General features: G+C 45.5%; 1 protein-coding gene across 4 annotated transcripts in view; it reads left to right on the top strand.

The window, feature by feature from the left end:
- The first annotated feature begins 15,939 nt into the window (after positions 1 to 15,939).
- Positions 15,940 to 23,320, top strand: part of PRRC1 (proline rich coiled-coil 1) — a 31,608-nt gene continuing 24,227 nt past the window's right edge. Inside the window, exons 1-2 of one of the 4 annotated variants that reach the window (XM_066338426.1) lie at positions 15,940 to 16,087; positions 22,646 to 22,758. In XM_066338426.1, the coding sequence (XP_066194523.1) occupies positions 22,668 to 22,758 (91 nt within the window). In that variant the 5' untranslated portion in view covers positions 15,940 to 16,087; positions 22,646 to 22,667. Of the gene's footprint in view, positions 16,088 to 16,181; positions 16,314 to 16,337; positions 16,508 to 22,499; positions 22,759 to 23,320 lie in introns of those variants that run through there. The other 3 variants (XM_066338425.1, XM_066338427.1, XM_066338424.1) reach the window with 3 other exon arrangements.

Raw genomic sequence — 23,320 nt, 5'->3', positions numbered from 1 at the left:
TGAAATCCTTTTTAACTACCCTGGTGCTCTTCTTTTCAACCTCATCACTGCCAGCCTATGCTACCAGCAATGGGTAATAAATCAGAGGGCTGAAATCTGTTATAAACAAGGCTGCAGATCCAGAATTGGTAAAAAAAAGGCCAATCATTTATTGAAACAAAATGACTACTGGAACAACAAAAAAGCTGGCCTAGTCCCAAACTCTTTACAACAAGCCAGAATACCAAGGTACGAGTAATACTATATGGGCCCTCCCCCTTTTAGGATACACTGTCTCTCAGGGAAAAGGCCTCTCTCAGACCAACAGAAAAGGCCTGTCTCAGATCCTCAGACAGTCAGACGATCTTTCTATATCCTCCGTTCTTTCCTTGATTGGTGCATTTAGGATCCTTGATGTGATTGGCTCATTCTCTAGGGTTTTATTAAAACTTAGCGAGAGTTCTTCTGGACCAATCATTCCTTCCTGCCTTTGAATGACTGGTCAACTGTGTCCACTAATCATGACCTGGAGTGATGATCTGATATGGAGCCTTCTGCGGAGGAAGAAAAAACCCTCCTTTTCCCCTTTCTTTCTCTCTCTGGCATTAGCAATAGAAAGAATTGTCAATACTGTAACCTTTTCACTCATACATTCATACACGTTTTCTAACTATACAGAACTTGCAGTACAATCAGTACAAAGTTGCAAATGGAAATGGAACTTACAAGATACACACATATACCCCTATAACTAAAGAAGACCTAACTTTAAACATTTAATGACAGAATCATTAAAACTCCGAGTCGCCTGGTTATATCCCCTACCCAGGCCCCAAGTGTGGAGCCTCCTGAGACCACCACAGAAGCCTCCCATGGAGAGGGGGCAGGTTATAAGTAAGTGGAATGCCTCCTCATGAGTCTCTCTGGGAAAGGTACCTTTTGCTCAAGATGAGCAGAGTGTGTAAAAACCCCATGAGCACTTGCCTGTATGTTAATCCCTCAAGCCCCTATTTCTTAAGCCCTTACTTCCTGTTCTTTATGTCATCCCATTGGTTAATTTGGATCCTTCCCTGGATTGCTTGTTTCCCCAAATCCTTCCCCCACAGAAGGATTTGGGGAAGGTTGAGTGGCAAACCCTGCCCCCCTCATTCCCCGTATAATCAGAGAGCCTTGATGTCTTTCAATAAGTGGCTCTGGAGAATACAGGAAGCTCTCCCTGGAGGATCAGAAGGATTCCTGTCTTCTGTCCCCGCACTGCCTGAAGGAAGCTGCCTGGCCAAGCTGCCCTTGCAGCCAGTGCCAGAGAGCTGATCACTGGTGCTGCTAAGTTCGGTTGCCTCAGCAACCGCTCACAAGGAGCTGAAATCACACTGGGGTGCCTGGTGCCCCGGGGACAAAGAGTCTTTTTAAAGACTGCTCACTAGGAAGGTCGTGGCACCCAGAAGACCACCTCCAGAGGTCTTAGCAGCTGGCGACAAGTGGCACCCAAGTGGGACAAACCTCGGTTCCTCCTAGTGAGTCGTTACCACTCAGTTTTGGCCAGTGAGAGGAAGAATGACCTTGGGTCAGCCGCTTCCTCAAAGGGACTCTCCTGTGTTCTAGCAGAAGATACCAGAGAGGCGCCAATCAGGACCTGTCGAAGACAGCAGATGACAGCCAGTTGGCTTAGGTGGCCACCCTCCAGCAATCCTCATTTGACCAATGCCATCAGGCAAAGAGCAGCAGCGAGTTAATTCCACTTGGTCTCTTCATTTTCATTTGCATTTTACTGGTGGGGTGGGATTGGGACAAGATGGGGAACCAAAATGGGCCATCCATCGCTCACCCCATCCAAATAGGAGTTCTACCTCCAAATTAAAGAAATCCTTGTTGAGGTGAAGTTTAAGTTTAGTAAAAACATTTGTACACTGGGTTTTTAAGTATTTTCCACACACACTAAAGTAAATTATGTTCATTTAGATGAGTTTTGGGATAAAGTTGGAAGAAAGCTGAACAGAGTTTGAGGGAGATCTTTCAGTTGCTAAGTTTTTTCTTTATTTAAGTTAATAACAAAGGCTTTAGAGGAAATCAATTCTGGGGATTGTTTGGGGAGTGTAGGGAAACCCCAGTTTCCTCCTCCTTCCTCTCTTCCCTCACCCTGTGTTCCTAAAGCCTCTTCCCTACCTGATAGTGGGTTGGCAGGCATTTCCTGCAATTCCACACTAGGTTGCCACTGTCTCCTGGACGTCCCCTGATCCTGTTTCTGCCATTCCCAGGACAGTGCTGGCCACACTGCCTTGGACCTTCCTGTTAACCTCCTTCTCATGCCCACATACCAGTGCCCTCTCCACTGGTTTCTGAAAATGTTCAAAATGGCAGCAGCAACATGGCCAGCCCTGCCATTTTGCCTCCTCCCTGTCCAAGTTCTCCTGCCCTATGTCCACAAAATGGCCACATTTCTACTATGTCACTGCTCCTTCCCCATTGTGCAAGTGTCTTGTCCATTCCCTTGCTCCTCCCCTTACGTTCTGAGTAGTGTAACCACGACGGGCCCCTCCTCTGACACCCCCACCAATAGCATCGTGTACCCATCCCCGGTTACACCCCTAGTGTGGGCCCCACCCCCAGTTACAACCCCAATGCGGGCCCCACCCCGACACCTGTCCCTCCAAAGACAGCCCCGCCCCTGAGGGTCCTCCCACCTCCAGTACCTGTAACATCAGGACCATAAATGAAGACAGTAGCCGCCAGAAGGAGACCGTATTAGTCTCCACTGCCACCTAGCATCAGGCATCTCCAGTCCCCTCTGTGAAGCCCCACACCTGTCTTGGGTGTTGTCTGCCATCTTCAGAGGATGATAGCAGTGAGTGCTCACTATCTGATGAAGAATATGAGGAGATCACTGGGCCATGATCCAGGGGGAAGCCGCTAAGGAGAGTAATTGGCAGTTGGCCAATAAAATCACAGTCTTCCCAATCATTGTCAAAACCAGTAGGCGATGAGATCAAAGGGTCAACTGGGAGCCAATCCCCTATAATGAACTAAAGGAGCTTTGCTGCCCTGATTTTTCAGCCTTCTGATGTTTTTACATTCTGTACTGGAATTCTCACACTTGTAAAACAAACAAAGACTAATGTTTAATAAATAATATATTCCCTCCAGGGGGAAGGACAAATTGATGGACTTCTGGCTTGACCAGTGGGGTCAGAAAGGTGTTAACCTCGTCTCCCAATCGCTGGTCAAAGTCCAAACCCTATCTAAAACCCAAACCATAATAAACTTTCTTCTTTATCTCACTTCTCAACTTGACCAGTGAGAGTTCTTGTCATGTCCTCTGGTGACATCTGGTGTCCCGCAAGTGGACTGCAAAAGAACATGGGAGAGGCTTGCACTACTGCAAGAACTTATTAGAAGCTACCTTCACTGCACATACTTCGATTCCCCACGACATCAGTAAAATTATGGGATGTCTCCTCTCCCCAGCAGAGCTCACACTGTGGGATAGAAATTGGAAAAAGCAATTAGGAACGTTGGCTGCAATGTACCAAAGTAATCCAAAAAAACCCAAATTTGATATTAGGACAAATTGCAGGCAAAGGTAACTACATCAAACCAAATGATCAGACAAACATCCCTGGAGCTGCCCTGCTTGACAACACCATAGCAGCAAAAACATCACTTCTCTTGACACCTGATGACACAGTCTCCACACAAAGCTTCACAAACATCAACAAGGGGTGGATGAGTCTTTCATAAAATTTGTTGATTGCCTCAAGGTTGCATTAGAGAGGCAAACAGAAAGCAAGGAGGCCAGAAAGGAAGTGCTCATAAAAATGACTATGGCTAATACCAATCCAACGACAAAGACAATACTTACATCTCTAACCCTTGACTCCAAGACTACAATTGACCAGATAATTGAGGCTTGTGTGAAGCATAATTCCACAGAGAACAGTTGCCGAAGCAGTGGCTGCTTTCTTTTCCTGAGCAGCCACTCTGGTGCCACTTACCTGGAGACCTGACAGGCTGCGATTCTCAGAGATGTCAATTGAGAGTCTGCAGTGGCCGATAAGAAGAAAGACGGGCATACTCCAATGCAATCTGAAACAGAAATGGTTTAACTGGCAAACCAACAACCTGCAGAAAGCTGACCACTAAATATGGGAATGATTGAAATACATCAGCAGCAGTGGATGTGCATGTGTCCCTGGGACATCTTTCTAAGCACACTTCTTCAGGAAGAGTTGCAGCACTCTCACCTCCACTGCCTGCCATGACAGGCTCAGCCCTCCTTCTCCCACCAGTCCGTGTCTCTAACAGTGGCTGTCTGATGCAGCCCCCAACCCACTGGTGTCCTGGCTAGCTCCACAGGAGGCATACTGGCGCTGCAGTATGTGGGGAACTGCCTCAGCACTGGATTTGCCTGGGGCAGAATCTTTAGAGCTACCTGTTCTGAGATGCAAGGCTGGGTGACATCTAGGATCAGAGTCTTCGAGGTTGGTGTCCTCTGTCTGTGTGGGAACTGGTCCTTCTTCTCTTCTTCCAAGGCGCGAGCAGGACGACAGAAGTGCAATGGCTGGGCATTTGCTGTCTTTGTGTGGCGCCAGTCTGCACTCTGGTGGGATTTTCCCAACAGCCATCACTAGTTTGGGTCTTTGCGCAGCCATTTGTGGTCTCAGTGATGATCCAGGACGACTTGTTTCTGAGGACATTTGCTCATGGAATGTCCATAGTCACAAGAATTAAAACATCTCCAGTTCTCTTTTGCTGTCATGGCAAACGCTCCTGACACTCCCTGAGCAATCCCTCAGGTCTCCAGGGAAGTGGCACCTGAGTGGCTGCTCAGGAGAAAAAAGTGTGGCTCTGCCAGCTGCTGGGAGGCTGTGAGAAGGAATTTCAGCACTAATGAGAATGTGAGCAGCGATAAGTTTAGCTATGACAATGTCAATAGCAAAGAAAAGGTCAGCAGCCAGGAAAAGGGTGGCAGCAGAGAGAAGATCAGCAGTGAGAAGCAGATCAGGGAGCTTAAGGAGAATGGCAAGCGAAATGGTGGCAGACAGTGGTGGCAGCACTTTGGCTGTGCCCGCTCCATCACCAAAGGGCACACTCAGGATAGGGCTGGTGTGGGCTGTCAGCCCTGATCTAGATGAGAACGGCCTTGCTCATTTGCTGTGGAGACTGGACGGCCTTTAAAGGTCACTCCCAAGCCCAGCTGTTCTGTGATTCTGAGATTCTGCAGCAGGGCCTAACCAGCACAAAGGTGCTGAAGCAGCCAGTGGAAGAGCTCCTTGACGCCTGCCAAATACTCTCCCAGAGGGGCTTCATGCCTGAGCTGCACCCAGCCACCGGGAAGGATGCCAGCTCTGAAGCCTGCAGCCTGTTGGAGAAGAGCAGCACCTACCACCTGCTAGTCATCCTGAGGCCACCCCTGGGCCACTCCTTCATCCCAGAGAGCACGGAGCAGCCACCAACTGGGCACATCTGTGTGGTGCTGGAGTGCCTGTGCTCCAGGGAGCAGCTACCAGGGCAGACATGCTCCCTGCACACCTCTGGTGGCCAGCTGTCCATGTATCAAGATTGGTACCCTGCTGGACATCCTCTGCACAGGCTCATGCTTGGACAAGGAGAAAGTCACCCGCTGGGTCTGGATGTTGGTGCCATTGGCCTGGTGGCAACTGCCCCAGTCACACCACTAGTAGCTCACAGCTTTGCCCTCCAGCAAGTCCTGCAGCTTCCACCTGTGTGGCACCTCCGGCCTGCATGGCATCACTGAGATGGCTTTGGCCATGCAGCTAGATGGTCCAGGCGCCTATCTGAGCCTTGAGTAGACAGCAGCCAGCTCTGCCAGCAGCACCAATGTGGGCCAGAGAGCTGCTACCTCTCAGACTCACTGGTGAGGTGACAGTAAAAAGGAGTTGAGGAAGGTGAAGTCAACCGTTCCTCATGGGATATTTTTTTTTCTGTTCTGTTCTGATTCTTTGAATCCTTTTTTATGAACCCAGAATTTACGTAGCCTGACTATAATAATTCTGAAACCTCCCAAGGCAGAGCTGGGAAGGTTATGATAATTTCAAGTGTGTTGAAGCTTTTGCTAGGAAAAGTTATGCATCTGTAGCAAGTTTTCTTACACACTTTATTGTTCTTAAAAAAAAAAAAATTCAATTCTTTGACTAATCTTTGGTCTACCATCAAGTCATTACTGATGAGAATAGAGACACAAACATTAGCATAAGAAGTCACAAACTTCAGCAAATTGTCAATACAAGAAATTTTGACAGCAACTAAAACATTTGCTTGCTCTCCCACAGCTCCATCTCATCTCTAGGCAGGTTCCTGCCAGAGATGAAATAACATCTCGCTTCAGCCCAAAAAGCTTTTGGAGTAACAGGAGGAAAACTGTTAATTCTGTTTCCTATTTGTTTTTATCTATGTTTTAGATGTGTTTTGTTTCATCTTTTCATTGCCTGAGAAGAGAGCAAATGCTCTGAGTTTAGAGGCAGCAGCTGAGCACGAAAGGAATGGTAACAGCAGGACTGGTCCCTGTGAAATGGCAGGCCCTTGTGCTGGGGCTGGTTTCAGTGAGATGCTAAAATCTCGCGACAGACCAGCTGTCACAAAGAACGTGAATTGCAGTGCTAACACAGTGAAAGAACCATGTTCAAAATTTCCCATTTCCCCTTCAAATACCAAAGTCATAATACCGAAATACCCTCCAAAAGTTCCTTCACCTCAAGGGTTAATAAAAATAGTTCCCCCTTTCCCTTGTGAGAGTTGCCTGTGCAGGGGAGCTCCAAGGGGACTAGAATTTGTCTATGTACCTCCTATTAGTACCGAGGTAAGAGAATTTAAAAGGCAGATGAGTATCATACTAAAGCACCGCAAGGGGCTGGAAGAGCAATTGAATCCATTTTTAGCCCCAAACATCTACACTTGGGAAGAAATGCAATCTGTTTGAGGAACTTGATTTGGCTCAGAGGAAAGAAAAATTATACAAATTGCAGGAGCAACAATTTAGGAAAGAGAAAACGCACCCCATGTTCAAGGTGGTGGTAACCCCTGGGAAAGAAGAATTCCCACTACTGAGGCCTACCTGGGATCAGAATACAATTGAGGGGAGGAATACGTGTCAGACTCTAGAAGGTTGATGATTAAGGGAATTCTGCACCCAAAGGGCAGAAGCTGGAAAAGGCCTTTGAAAATAAACAGCAAGGGGATGAGCTGCCCACTCTCTGGTTACAGAGGCTCAGAAAGAATATGCAGCAGTACTCAGGAACGTGAGTTGCTGAAAGTGATGCAGGTCGAGAACTATCAGAAGCAAGTTGTACTACCAAAGCACAGCCAGACATAAAGCAGAAATTAGACAAAACAGAGGATTAGAGTGGTAAACACTTGAGTGAATTACTGATGAAAGCTCAGAAGGGTTGTGTTATGAGAGATAATGAGAAAAAATGGAACAGTAAGACTAAACTGGTGGTGGCCAGTGCAGATGAAGTAATAAAGCGGCAACCTGGAAGTGGGCTTGGGAGAGAAAGAGGAGTAGCACAGAGAAGCCTTCAGCCTCATGTTAGGAGACCCCAGGGACAGGGATGGGCGGTGACGACTTGATGGACAGGTCCCAGCAAGTGCTTCTACTGTGGAACACTGTGGGGCACTTCAAAAGAGAAAGCCCGCCATTGCAGGGGCAGGTTAAAACCTTCCAGTGCCAATGCTGCCCTGCCTGTATGGCTTTGCCCAGCTTTTCAGGGAGGTCTCCTCCAATTAATTTCATGTTTGGCACAGGCAGTGAAGCTGCTTGTAAAACTTTGGCTAAGCACTACAGCCTATGAGTAAGGGAGGGCTTTAGCCACTTGAGCTGGGTTTCTTCTAGGGTTTTTAGAAAGCTGCTTCTCCTGCACCTGGATCAATGAATTCACCTGAGAAGCCTTGCAGATTATGGGTTTTTTCTGTTTGCTCTGGTGATTTTAATTTTAATACTCTGCCATCCAGCCAGCCTCTCAGCGTGATCCTGCATTGCTGTGGACTGGATTTATTTTTTTTTTTCCCCCACAAGTCCTGGTAATATTTTGCTGTTCCTCTGCGTTTGTTTACAAAGTAAGGAACAGTTGATACACTTCCCTTACTAGTAGAAATGTCATGGATTTCTACCACATTTTTTTCTCTTCAACTTGGAGCAACCTAATAAATGTAACAAGTTCTGATGGTTCTTGGGTTTGCTTTTTTCCCACCATGGTTTCCCACTCTAAACCTTTTGCAATCCTGTTGTGTTGCCTTTATAGCTCTACAAGAAACTTCCCTTAATGACGGGATGCCCAATGCCAAAGATTGCCCAACAGTCCAGTGCAGTGTTTTGGACTGCCGCTGGGCAGAGCTCTTGCATGGACTGCTGACACCTCTGCTGGCTGTGAAAACGCCGTGGAGAAGTTGTGTGTGCAGAGCTAGAATTGTTTTTACAACATGTACATTCCTTCTCGTGTTTCAAAAATGAAATTTATCCACGCTCTAGCCTCTCTGGGAAACAAGTCCTGCAACATTTGGAGCTAATAATTAGTATGATCTCAATAACTAAGATTAGGCTAATTGCAAACAAATTCGGCAACATCAGTGAACATCCTCTTTGTTTTCCGTTGAAATGAAAAACATTTCTGGACCCCAAATTAAGCTCCAGTTAAAACTCATGTATTTGTCAATGCATTTGATGACAAATTTAGATGTCAGCAGTGGCTTGTTCCTTGAATTTCACATGAATGTCCTATTTTCTATCGTGTCCAAGAAGCACTTGTTGTGACTCTTGTTCCTTATGTCTGTTATGAATGCCAAGGAAATGCCATCTTTGCTCTTCGGACACAGCTTGCTCTATTCATGATGTGGAATGGCACGAGTGCTGATGTGCAGGAGTCCCTGCTGATGGGAGGGACAGGGATGAGGATGCAACAGGCACAGTGCCAAGCTGACAGAAGGATCATCTCTGACAGCGGCACTGAAGAAGTTTCCAGGCAGGACAAAAACCGACTCTCCATATTACCTGTCAGTGCTACTAAGAATTTAGGCAGCAGCAAACTGCGAACACCAGAGCATGGAGCCCTTTCCTGGGCTGTGTCAGCTGAAGGGGTAGAGGGAGCTCAGCAAGGATCAGACACAAACCAGCAGTGGACTGAGTCCCTGAGGTGGCAGTGACCAGCTCTGGGCTCTGGTCACTGCTCATGGCATTTGCTATTGAACCATCCCAGACATCTGCTCTTGTGCTCTGTATTCCTAAGTGTCTGCGCTCTTGCTTGGTTGTCTCCTGCACCTTGCTTTCTCCAAATTTTCCTACCCTGTCAGCACCAGCCCCTGTCCAGAACTGGTTATAAAACCATGAGCAAAGCAGCTGGAAACAGCAACGCATGGCATCCTACAGTTCAGGCACTCTCAGAGCAGAGACTGTGCCTGACTGTGCCTTATCAGCACCTCCTTTTCTGTGCAGAAAATAGTGGCAGATTTTTTTTTTTTTTTTTTTTGCTTAAGAGCTCTTGAGAAGCAAATGCTCTTGCTGTGATACTTATGAGTCCATCCATTACATCCATTCCTGGGAAACATAAAATAAAGCCAGGGTAGCAGATCACCTAGAAGATGATCACTCCTTGCAGAGAGCCTGTGTATAATGCAGGAGGCATCATGTTCCTGAATGAGCAAGAAAGGGTAGATGCACTCCAGTTGCAGCAGGTGAGGTTTAGGTTCCCTTAGAGAGAAGTCTGGGGTGGTCAGCACTGTGAGGTCCAGCTACATTCCCCATGTTCCTCTCAGATGGCTTTACGGTATCTGCAGCCTGGATCCAGAGCACACCGGGGGGCACCTGGAGTTATAAAGTAGGTATTTAGCTTACTCAGCTGCCCCGCGCATGGGGGATTTCGCCTTCAAAGGCATGCACAGTTGCTTGGTCTCTTATGTTCCCTTTTATCCTCTAAAATATTGCATATGCCTCTGTTTTGGTTCAGGATCTTTGTTATGTTCCTCTATTCTGTAAACCCTGTAGGAAAAGAAGAGAGGGAGAAACCTGCTGCTCCCTTTTTAAGCCTTTATTAGAGAGGGGCCTAGAGGTTGGGACTCAGGGTGCGTGCTGCCACCGCTGCTCCCAGTGGTCAACATCCAGGAAAAGGATCACGCAAGCCTGTTGTCACCAGCAGGACTGGAGCCTCTATCCTCCCAGGGATCATCCAGGGACCTGATGTCAGCTCAGTAGTCCAGAGGGGTCCTCTTGCTTGGGTGCTATTCAGGTTACGGTGACTCACTTGTTGGGCTGAAGCCAGCATATTTAGCTTCCCTAGGTGCTTGCTGGGGTTTGGGTGTGGGGTTTTTTGTGTCATTTTGGAGTGGCTCATTGTCTAGGGCTGTCTTATTTCTGGGTGGCAGTATGATTTTAATATGCATGCATGCGCAAGTCTTTATGGGAAATGTCGAAGTCTGTCCTGGGGAGCAGTGGCTGGATTACCCGATGAGTTAAGAGGGCACAAAGGGGTACAATGACTAAAGGGAGGGGAATAAAACAGATAAAACAGGTGAGAACTTTTTAACAATGAACTCTTGGAGCTGAAAAGGTTAAGTACATCAACTAGGAGCTTGAACTGGGGGTTGGAACAAGAACAGGTAAGTGCATAAACAAAAAAAGGGGTAAATCCACATGCAGTTTGAACATCAATTTTTATTCATAACAACCCCTCCTCCTATTATATTGCAATTTGTCAGCACCCCAATGGTTTACTCCAACTCCCCCCATAGCTGCTTCAGACCTCGTTCTCCCCTCCTTCACCTACTTGTCACTCTGCCTTTATTCCTGCCTTCTGTCCCTACCCACTAGCTGTCAATCCTTCCCTAACCCTGCCCTTAAGCCTAGAAGCTTCCGTGTTCCTCAATGTACCATTGGTTGGGTTAAAGTCATACCCTCCCTTGGTCTCCCCTGACTAGTTCTGATTTTGTCACCCCACCTTATATTCCACCCTCAGTATACTGAGTATACTCAGTTTATATACTGTTATTAGTCCCTAACCCCAAAACTCCTCCCTCATTCCTTCCCCTCAAAAACCGTGACACTGCACCTATTCAGGGTCCTCACCCCTGCGCAGCATTTGGGTTATGTTAAAGAGATTCTTGGACTTGCAAGTAAGGCCAACTCTTCTCCTCTTCTTGCACTGGTCCTAGGCAACTGCTCAGGACTCTCAGGACTCCAAGGGCTGTGTTGTACCCCCACCAGGAACTAACACCATCTGAACTCCAAAGGTGCACTGTTTCACCATCGAGAGGCAGGCACACCCCATGACATGCATCAAGTTTCGCAATACACCTATGCATATTTATTCCCTGGCTCCACCCTCCCTCACTTCTAACACTTATTGTCTTATCAGCTTGCACACTAGTCTGTGGTGGTCTTCCTGGGGGTTGCAGGTGATGAAGTAAGTAGTCTTCATTGGAGTTGAACTTTTCACCCCATCTCCTTGCACACACTCACTGGTCATTTGGTCAGAGTCCAAACCATAAGGCTAATTTCATCCAGTTTCAGGAGCCCAAGGAGCCTTGTTGTCTCAGTATCCTTGGGAGTTCAGCATACTTGTGTCCTGTTGTGGTGAACATCTTTCTCCCCATCACCCATCATTGCATTCCTTCATGTTGTTTTCACACACACACGCCCTATATTTTCCTTCACAAGCAATGAATACAGAAAAAAAATGCAGCAGCAACTATTAGGCAACACACAGCCTCTAGGCGTCTAATCAATACCCTCTAGTTTCTAACCCTGTGTGTCACTCCAAAGAGGCCGCTGAAAAAAGCCTCCTGCAGAACTCTGTACGAAGGCTCCATCTCCTCTTTCAGCATCACCCTGAAGAGCTGATTTCATCAAAGAGCTTGAAATCAAACCACCACTGCTCGCTGTGAGTGTGCTCAGCCCCCCTTCTCCCACTAGGCCACATCTCTAACAGTGGCTGTCGTCCTGGCCCTTTTAGCCACCCACACTGGGCTGAAGGTGGAAATGTTCGCACAGGCAGGGCAAGCAGGCCAAGTTGCAGCCACACTCCTGGTCCTGTGGCACCTTGCCTTGCTTTCCCTTGCCTTTCATACTGCCTTTCTCCTCCTCGCCTCGCCTCGCCTCGCCTCGCCTCGCCTCGCCTCGCCTCGCCCCTCCTCCCCTCCCCCTCCCCTCCCCCTCCCCTCCCCCTCCCCTCCCCCCTCCCCTCTCCTCTCCTCTCTCCTCTCCTCTTCCTCTTCTCTTCCTCTTCTCCCCTCCCCTCCTCTCTTCTCTTTTCTCCCTTCCCCTCCCCTCCCCTCTCCTCCCCTCCCTTCCCGTCCCTTCCCTTCCCTTCCCTTCCCTTCCCTTCCCTTCCCTTCCCTTCCCTTCCCTTCCCTTCCCTTCCCTTCCCTTCCCTTCCCTTCCCTTCCCCCCCCTTCCCCCCCCCCTTCCCCCCCCCTTCCCTCTCCCCTCTTCCTTATTTTTTTCAAAGAGAACCACATGTGAAAAGCACAGCTATCCAAGCACCCCTCTGCAGGGAATGTCTGTGCCTGGTGACAGTATGAGACAACAGCGTCAGCTGGTGAATGATCTGCTCTGTCTGGTAGCGGAGCTTAGGTAAGAATCAGAAAAATGAAGGAGTATTAGGGAGAGTGAAGAGAAAGTAGATCGGTGGAGTTCCACCCTTTCATCCCCAAGAGAAGCCCATCAGCAATCAGAGGAGCCCCATGCCTGCTCTTATCATGCAGAACAAGATGTATTGAATGGGAAGGGGAAGGGGGGTTGGAAATATAAAAAACATAATACAGATCTCCTCTCCGTGTTGCAATTGAGACAGACACTCAAAGGTGTGTGTCACGTTTAACACTTGGTCCATGCCCGAGAGGACACACAAATAATAATTGTGACTGGTCAGTGTTGCAACGTGGAAGGTTGGAGATTTTACAATTATTACCATCTGGCTATACTTCTCAGAGTTTGTAACAAAAAAGAGTCCTAACAGAACACAACAAATTGTCCCATGAGGAACAGTTGACTTCCCCTTCCTCAATTCCTTTTGGGTAAAATGTTACCTCAGCAGCAGTGGCACCTTGGCACCTTGAGTCTGCGAGGGGGCAGCTCTCTGGCCCACACTGTGTATCACCTAGTTAGGATGCGAAAAATTTCACCCTCTGTTGGGAAAGATGGGACAGGAAGGGCTTATGGATATGATTGTCTGGTAAGAAATACTGGAAGATCTAAAATCTGTGAGTGAAATAGAAATGAAAGCCAGCTTTGAGATGTAGGCATGGCAGGCAGGAAGACTGTGACTAACCGGAGATAGGTTGAAGGACAGAAAACAAAAGGACCCAAGAATGCAGTCCATCTCTACCCAGTCAAGGCACCAAGAAAAAAGTAGATAAGAAATGTAGTCTTTAGACTTTAGAATACGGGACGATATGTAATCTAGTAGTTCTCACAGGCTGCATGCATAATTTGTAGGTTTTGTATCTTGCGCCAGTTGGTCAGTGTAAATTAGAATATTCAACACAAAAGCAGATATAATGTACTGTAACAAGGTCCTAGCTCACTTCTCTTCTCGCTCTTCTTTCCTCTTGCCTCTTCGCCCCTTCTCTGGCCCGCTCTCTCCCTCTGCTTCGTCTACCTCCCTCTCTCTTACCTCTCTAACCCCTCTTAGCTTTTTTACCTTCCTTACCTCATACTCCCTTCTCTCTCTCCCTTTCTCTTTACGGGGTCCCCTTCAGCCGAGCCTGGTGGCTGAAAGCAGGCCCTCTTCACCCATGACCCTTGCAGTAAAACCACGTTTCTAGAGTACCTCATGTCTGCAGAGTTCCTTGTCCCTGCCGTCTATGGATGTCACTACAACCCTCAAATCTTCATGAGAGTTCTGTATGTAAACAGGACTAGAAAGTTCTGTTTTCTGTTCTATCTTGGTTAATTTTTGCTCCAGTAACATGCGTATTTGTTATCATGTTACTCTGTTGGACCCTATCCCCCAGGCTGTTTCCAAACCCTACTTTATGCAAGAAGTTATTACCCCTGGCCCTCAACCCTTTTGGTGTGCCCCTACATCGTGTTCAGACTGCTGTTTATTGTTCTCCTTATTCAATAGTGTTTTTCTTTCAGCTTGCACTGAGGCATGCCCGTCCTTCTTTATAATTATACCGAACTCTTTAGAGATCACAGACAGTGGGATCTGTGGTAAGTAGAGCAAAGAATTCTGGCAGTATTTTGATGTTTCTCTTGGAGTGTAGTGTATGTAGAGATTTATTTTCCATTGGGATATGGCTTCAAGAGTAATTACAAGCTTTGGATTCTCACATACTCTGTTTTCTAAGCAGGATTCAAAGTGGTATCAAAGCGGAGGACATTTTTTGTCACTGGAGGAATCAGTTTTGGGTAAGTTGGAGGTCGCAGAAAACCTTCACCTTCTGTTCCTCCCTCACGTTTCATCTTCATTCTTGTTTATCTAACCTTAAATTTTAGTGTGAAATTCAGCTATCACAAAGAAATAGAACCTCCTCCTGAAAAAAAACAGGTTTTGAAATTCATCTACTTTGGAAGCACTTGGCTTTGCTTCATTTTCCTTTATGCTATACATAAACCCAGTGGGAGTGTATTTGTCAGGCCTTCATTTTCAGGCTGTAATTGAGACACACTCCACATTCCTGAATTAGTTAGAATGAGTGCCTGGATAGGATGTCAAGGCTGCAAGATTTCACATAAGTTTTTCTTCCCCTGTAGGGCAGGGAAGGACATCATAGGGGCTGTTCATGTTGATAGCGCTGGTGGTGCTCACGAGGTAGGGAGGGTCCTGGGCTGTCCCAGTTAAAACGAATAAAACTAAAACTCCTGATTGCATGTTAATGTTCAAAGCGTTGAAAGCTAATGATTGGGCCCTCTTAGTTGTTGTATATCAAATGCACCAAGATCCCAAATCATTTGTATGCCACTTGTACCCCAGACGCCAGTTTCTCACCCCTTGCGTTGTATGTTTGTATGCCCCATACCCTCCCTCGGGTTAAGCCTCTGCTACTCCTCCTGCTTGCTCTCCATCTGCTTCTATTCCTACTTCCTGCTGGTGTCCGGCCTGCCCATCAACTGCTGTCACCACCTTTATGAAAATCAGTGAAACCCCCATCAAGCTTTGCTGTGAGCCAAGAACCTAATTGACACCGGTAGTCCTTAGCTGGGACGAGCTGAGATAGAATTCTGACCCACAAGAGACAGCATCAAATCGGCAATGCCCTAAGGTACCTACAGATAGTTTCCTGCATTTTGCCGCAACTTAAGAATACCTGGAAAGAAGGACAGGCCCAGACCAAACAAACCTGAGGAAGTTCCTCGGACCCCCTCCTGAAGGTGGACTCTCGACTCTGCAGTGCCTTTCCGACGGCAGGCCCGATACAGGTGTCCTCCATGGTGGAGTAGCAGTGGTGTAGGCAATCACGTATGCTTTCCCTTTTCAATAAAAGAGATTAACGAGTTAATAATTGTCTCCTGCCCTGGTTATTTACAACATCAGCCATGGTGTGGCAGCAGGAGCAGGCAGTAACCACGCCTGTGCTGGCTACTGCTGAGGGACCACCTTGATTGCTGTGTCCACTTCAGGGCGCCTCTCAACAGGGAACTGAGTGACCGGAGTGTGTTCAGAGAAGGAAACAAAGCTGAGCAACTGGTCACAGCCTGCATTCCCTAGCTTCATAGGCCTTTCCCAACCTAATTCACTCTGTGAACACATATCACGTCAAGCAAGACATTGTCCAAATCCCTACAAACAGAGATCTACACAGGCTGCCTGGCGGTTTATTAAGGCTGCTGTCTTGAGGCTGACATTTAAAGCGAAGCCGTAATTCTGACCCGCTGCCCAGCCCCCGCCCCCCACCTCCAACGTGGCACTGTCGCTATCCCGCCCCTCCGCCGCCTTTATATGCGGAGCGAACCAACCTGAGGGAGCAAGACAGGGCTGCAACACCCCTCCCCAGGGGTCGTTGGATCCGTCCATGAGAGACGTGGCATGGCGCGGCGGCTGCGCCGCGGAGGATGCTGGGAGTTGTAGTCCGAGGCGGCGCCGGCCGCGGCCTCCTTTCCTGAATCCCTCGGACGGAAAAGGCCGAGAAGAGACAGCACGAGACCGGGGAATCGGGCTCGGTGAGGGTGGTTTTGGCAGCGGGAGGAGGCGTCGCGTTGTGCCCCGTCATGCCCGGTAGCGGGGAGGAGTGGCCAGAGGGTTCGGCCGGGCGGTGCCGGGGCCCGGGGTGGCTGCGGGAGGTGAGGCGCTCGCTCCTCGTGTTCTGACTCGGCGGGTCCTTGCAGGGCTGCAGCGGCTCCTGCGCTCCCAGTGCTGCCAGCGCCGCGCTTCCAGACTCGCTGTGAGGTGAGGTCCGGGAGCAGCACTGCGCGGAATTCCCGGTGCGATTTATTCCGGTGTTTTGCTGCGTCGCCGCTGCCGTCCTGCTCCTTCCTCCGGCTGGCTTTCCTCCTGCGTGCATTAGTCTGGGTGCCGGGTTGTTCGGATCCTCTGGGCACCGAATTCCAGCCCTGCAGCGAGGAATAGGGGTGCTGGTCCTGGTAAAATGCCTGCGGTTTTAGCCTCATTCTAGGGAATTTGTTAATGCCGCATAAAAATGGTGCTTCAGAAGCTTTATTGCTTTATTGAAGTGTCTCTGGAGGCATAATTTGCTCTTAATGTGATTTATTTGGTTTTATTATCCCATGAAAAAAATGACATTACTTCTTTAGGAGGAACATCTCTGAAAGTACTGGAGCTGTTGCGTCACATCCTGAGATATCCATACTCCGGGCAAACGATGAGTGCAGATTGTTGGGATGGGCTGGGTCGGGCTGTTTCTGGGCGGTATTACTTCATGGCATTGCTGGTTGGTGTTGCGCACTTCCAGATCAGTAGTTGTCCCGCTGCGGCCATCACTGGTGTCTGGCTTTTATTGAGGGGTTTTGTGACGCTGAAATTATTTGATTGCAAAGGGGGTGGGGCGGGGGGATGAATGTGTGGTATGCTACAGATCCTGAGAGTTGGCAATGGCATGAAAATGTGTGAAATAAAATAATTGGAATTTTAACGGTTCTGATAAGGTCAGGCAGCCTTTGGAAAAATGGACTTGCTGGGTTCACAGCGCCTGTGGACTCTTCGCTAGTGACAAGGGAAGGCCAGCAGCCCTTCCCGCCATGCGTGGCGTTTCCAGCTGTCCTGCTCTGTGTTAGTTCTTACACACGTTGGTGAAAAGGCTTATTTAGAGTTTTTCTTAAAATGAAAAGGTTATGCAGGTGTTATGGTTAGCATAATACAAGTAATGAATATAGGATCACAGAAGGGGCCTTAAAGATAATTTTGTTCCATCCTGTGCCGTGGGCAGAGACACTTCCACTATCCCAGGTTGCTCCAAGCCCTGTCCAACCTGGCCTTGGATGCTTCCAGGAATCCAGGCACAGCCACAGCTTCTCTGGGCAACCTGTGCCAGGGCCACCCCTTACAGTCAAAGATCTATTTCTATTATCTTACTTAAATCTACGCTGTTTTAATGTGAATATTTTTTCACTGCTGATAATTCAATAAATCAGATTGTGCATTAAGCTATACTGCAGAACATGTAAACTAGCACAGTCTACTTCATTTGTGGGTTTTCTAGCTCATGTCAAGAATATCTTAAGTGCCCATGTTAACTTGGAGGAAGCACAAGTTAAACAGAGCCTTGAATTAAGAAGAGCACATTATTATTTACCTGGTGCAATCAGCTTCATTATGAATGGGAGGAAAGTTGACTTTGCTTCAGTTTCCTACTCTAAAGCCTTCATCATTAAAAGTTATCTGCCACCTCAGTTTCAAGTCAAGGGATGACCTCGCACACAGGCACATTGTTGGAGGTTTGACATCAGTAAAGAGCCCAAAGTCTCAGGAAACAGGCGTAGTAGAGTTCTGGAGGGTTGGTTTTTGGGTTATTGTGTTGTATTTTTTGCTCTCCTGACTACCACTCTTGAAGACTTTGGACTTTGGAGTAAGTTAACACCAGGTGATTAAACTGATGCTCTCGCTGTGCACTTTCTTTGGCTTCATTGAGATTTCGTGTGTCCTTTGGGACCTGCATTTTCCAGACCAGAGGCTGAAGGATGTTTTATCCCGTAGTGCACTACCTTTCTAAAGTGAAAAAAAACCCCAAACCAGAAAAAACGAAGATCTTTTCAGATGAAAGTTTTAAATATACTCAGGGTCCCCATCTGATTTCGTTTCATTTTTTGAAGAGCTTTGTCATTTGTTTGGTGTTAGCTGCGCCCTTATTCTAGATGTTTGCCAGCATGTGCTTAGCCACGAGCAGTGTCTGCAGCAAAACTTAATTAAAAGTTATGCCTACTGTGGTTGAAGTCAAAAAGTTAGTGGCATTTCAATTAGGTGTTCCAGCTTAGTGGTTATGTTTCATTTTAGGCTCTATTTAGAGAGCAGTTTCCCCTCTTAGTGTGCTTAAATGTATTATAGTGTCTTTTTGTGGGTTCTTGGGTTGGGGTTTTTGTTTGTTTGTTTGGGGGGTTTTTGTTTGTTTGTTTGTTTTTGTTTTGGGGGGGTTTTGCTTTTTTTATTAGCAGGAGCACTGACTGAAATAGAAGAAGGGATCAATTAAAGATGAAAATACACCTTATTGTAAACTCTGAAGTATAGCTGATTCTGGAGTGTTTTTATCCATATGAAGTTTGCTAATGTCCATTTGTAGGTAATCTTATTAACTGTGAATTTTTGTCTTTTAGAGTAATAAACTGAAGAATGCTTTTGAAGTGTGGTTAAGTCATTAAGATTATTGCAAAATAGTAGCACAGATGTAAATACTTTCTATTAAACTAAACTGAAAAGATGAATAATTTGCCAGGTAAGCCTTCTAGTCTCCAAATCAAATTATTTACTTCCTGCTGTTAGCACAAGCCCTGTGAAAAATTTCAGTCAGAGTTTTAGCCTGGTTTTCCATTTAGAATACACAGCCTAATTCTCTAGTTTGGGAATTAGATTAATGGCGAGATTTGGTGTTACATTAATGGATGAAGTTCAGCTGGTGACAATCAGTAGAAATAGTTTTAGAGACAGACTTTGTGGGTGTACTGTATTTTTTTGTGTGTAAGATGAGGAATTTAGTGTCATCCCTATGGTGTCTTCATTGTACTGAAAAGGGGTGGGTTTTTAACCAAATAATAGATCAAACAAAATTCATGCTTCTGTTTCCTAAAGGGTTTGATTTAAGGATGACTGATGACTGGAAATATAGTTTGTTCTCAATTTCTCTTTTCCATATCCCTTCTTTTTTATTTCCATATAAAAACAAACCAGGATTTTCTTGTAGCAAGACATGGTATTACCAGATTTACAGTTTCTGGTCACAAATCAGTAGATGGCAGTACTGATTTTGTTTTCACTTAATTCCATGTGCTCCACTTCCCTGTCTCTGGGTTTCTCCTTTGCCCCTTCAGTTTAGTAAATCAGAATGTTCTAGTTTGCAAGAAGGCACAAAAGTCACTTCCTTAAGGAGCTAGGTTAGGTTTCCAGATGCTCCCTGTTGCAAATTATGTGTTTGTGGCTTGGATTATGAAGAGTTATTACTACAGCTTTTGGTTTTTTCTCAAAGCACTGAAAAGACAGCCCAGTTCTGCATTGTTCAAAATGCTGTTGTTCTGTTGTTTGCCCCAACAGTCATTAAGCAATTGTAGGCTGATCCTACTGGAAAACTTTTTCCCTGCATATCCCCTGAGGGAAGCTGAGAACCCTCACTGGAATCTTTATTGAGGACTGAACACCGCTAATGGGTTTCTTGGGTCCTTTTTCCATGGTTTTGTCCTTCCACCCATTCATCACACACAACTGGTTTTGCATAGGCCAAGTATGTTCATAAATATCCTGTAGGATCATTTTAATAATTTGTGATGCTGGATTGTTTTGACACAGAGTTATTAGCTCATTTAGTTACCGATTGTACTTTCTGCTTTCGTTTTGCCTATTCCCGAGTCTGGTATTTTGTAGCAGAGTTTCTGAGAGATGGAGGACATGACTTGTATTTGGAGTGAAGTATGAGCAACTCCAGACTGGGCCTGTTGGCCTGCAGAACCTGTAGGCCTTTGTGGCGGGGCAAAACTTGAGGTTGTGGCGCAGCAAAAAATTCACCTCTCTCTCTCCCTTAAGGTGTTCCAGGTTCTAACAGGTGTTCGTATGTAGTTTTATAGTGTTAATATGGAAGCCTCCTTAAGGCAGCAAATGTGTACATTTTTAAAGTGCCCTGTAATGTCAATAAAGTCGCAAGAGAATAAATATGAAGGTACAAACAATAAACGTCAGTGCGGCATGCAACACGGTCTCCGTGTGAGTGTCGTAGCTCAGCCTAACCTCTAAAAAGGGACCCTAACTTTAGTATTTACCCTTAATTTTTTTCTTTAAATTATTTACTTGTTTCATAATGCAGTACCTGCAAACCATAACTGGATGATGTTGAAAAATCTGTGTACAGAAAGCTGTTGTTTGCAGGCTCCATATTAGTCAAGACATCATTTAAGTCAGTTCCATATGGGATTTTTATCATATTCCAGCAACTGAGTCAATATTTTGCACATTTGGGATTACTGTTTCTGTTCTTAGTCTTTCTTATTGCAAAGTTAATAGCAGGAAACAGCTTCAGAGTTATTTTTATTTCTATTAATTCCTGACTTTCCAGATGTGAGGTGGCTTTTTGGCAGCTTGCTCCTTCTCCCTCCCTCCAGCACCACCACTGTAATAGGTTCCTGAAACTTTGAAAAATCTTTGCAGAGGGCTTTTGGAAAGCTGCTCTGTGGAACTTTACCAGTCATTCTTCATGGCCATAGAATTTATATTAAGTAGTAAGCACCTCTCAGCAGCTTTTAATCATGACATTAGGTGAAATCAAGCAGCGAATTGGAAGGGCGTTGAAAAAAATGTTTCTAGGTTTTTTTGTCAGTAAATACTTTAATTGCACGATGGAAAATTCTTTCATGCTTTGCTGTGTATAACTGGAAGAATAACTTAAGAAGTACCTCTGTGCAGAAGAATGTAAACTCCTGGAGATTGATTAAGAGACAAAAATCTGAAATTGCACATTCTTGCTCATCATGAAGTTCAATGGAAGACTCTGCATTTCTTTTTTATGAGATGATGAGATGTGCTTTATAAGGACAGTCTGTTCCCCATCAGATACTGACCCTTTCATCCCATCTGAAGAGAAGCCTTTAAGTGAACTGGAGATGCTCAGAACCCAAAATCCATTTGTCTAAGAATTTCTTGAAGAGTGCTTAACATAAGCCATGTTTACTTGCTTTCCATGGCTGGGCTGAAGCATTTTGTTATGAATCAAGTAATGCAAATCATACTGATTTTTCAGAGGCTCTGTGGCTTCACCTGTGTGTTTTTGATGCTTCTATTTGTTTTTGAAACTCTTAGGGCACTTGTCAAGACTGACATCGATGTCCTGCTGTCTGGATTTTTCAGTTTGGTAGTGCTAGTAATTTTTCCTTTACATTAAACTAAGAGTTGTATATACTTTTGAAAAACTATGGGAGAACAAGGAATTTCTACTTTTGTTGTTTAAACAGAGATGCCCCTGCATTTTTGTAAGTGGGGCTCTTTTTTATATACATGCAAGTACTTTTATTCAACATATTATCTAAGCCTTTTCCTCTGTGGATTCTGAAAGGGAATAAGCTGGCAGTCCTCAATAGCTACTGATGTAATGGATATGGTGAAAATTTTGATCGTATTTATTTTTATATATATAATTCCTTTCTACAAGACTTGTATTTCAGTAAAAGCTGCTTAAGGACTACTACCTCAGGGGGTGGTACAAGTAGTTTACTAGACTTGTGAGGAATGGGACTTCTTTAAACTGCTGCTGCACTGAAGCGTGAAAATCCCCTGGTGTTCATGAAAATCTTAATATTTCCACTTTTCTTCTTTTAAGACCTTTTATATAAATTGAATATCTTTAAATAAGCATACAGGTTAATGTTTTTAGAAGCAGTGTATTTTTAAGGTTTATTCAAATATGTCAAAAGATTTTTCTGGTCTTCAAAATAAAAACCAGAGCCATCAATTACTTTCACTTCTGTTAACATCACCACAGAAGTGTGGTATGTGGATTTCACAGGAATTGGCTATACTGGCAAACTTTGTGTAAATTAATGTCATTATAATTTTAATCCTGCTGGAAGTAACAGGTCCTGGTTTGCATTACTACAGCTCAGCAATACAACAGAATTGAACCCTGGGCTTTTGCTCTTGCAATGGGATATGTATGGACTTTGTGATGTGTAATTACTCCTCTATTATTACTCTTCTCAGTACCACCACTAAGTGTATTTTGGAAGCAATAGCTGGGAGGCACAGTAAGGTTTTTAGAAAGAGTCTTGGAGTTTGAGGTATGATCACAGTGCTAAAAATGAAGGGAAGGTACAGGAGAAGGGGGACACAAGGCATAATTTTGCGCAATGGTTTTTTTTTTTTTTTTTTTTTTTTTTTTTTTTTTTTTTTTTTTTTTTGTTTTTTTGTTTTGTTTTGTTTTGTTGTTGTTGTTTTTTTTTTCCCCCCTTAGAGTTAGCATTTGAATTACCTGCTCTTTTCAGGAATATAAATAACAAGGTTGTGGCCTTCGCATTCTAATTTAATTTTTTTTCCTTTTTTTCTCAAGATGCACTTTATATATTTTTTTCCCTCAGAGCTTTTTGTATCTGAAGGAAGATGATGGAAGAGAGTGGGATAGAGACGACTCCACCTGGCACACCCCCTCCAAACACAGCAGGGGAGGCTGCTGCTACACCTGTGACATTAGGTACAGAAACCTTTATTCATGTATTTTGAAGCATTGGAAAACCAGTTGCAATCAGCGTAATTGCAATTTTCTTCTCCAGGCTAATTGGAAGGATTAAAATTGTTTCTTAGTCGTGGAAGTGGGCTCCTTATCTGTAATTGATCTGATATCACACAGAATATTTTAAACATGTCTTTTATTCTTGAAACTATTTTAGGAAGTGATGTGGATGAACTTGTGTTTTTTGAAGGATACAGGGCCAGGGAAATAATACCTTGCAGTACAGTCTATTGTTAGATGAGCAGCATAGAAGGAAGTTAAAACAGATTTACAGTCCTCTTGGGGAGAGTGGTAAACCTGAATAGTCACTTATGCTTTAGTACTGGTAGAATTCCAGAATGGTCTGGGTGGGAAAGGACCTTAAAGGTTCCACTCTTGCCGTGGGTAGGGACACCTTCCACTATCCCAGGCTGCTCCAAGCCCTGTCCAGCCTGGCCTTGGACACTGCCAGGGATCCTGGGGCAGCCACAACTTCTCTGGGCATCCTGTGCCAGGGACTCTCCACCCTCACAGGGAACAATTC

Source organism: Sylvia atricapilla, chromosome Z, assembly GCF_009819655.1.
Source record: "Sylvia atricapilla isolate bSylAtr1 chromosome Z, bSylAtr1.pri, whole genome shotgun sequence".
NCBI lineage: Eukaryota > Metazoa > Chordata > Aves > Passeriformes > Sylviidae > Sylvia > Sylvia atricapilla.
This window is presented reverse-complemented; position numbering and strand designations above follow the sequence as displayed.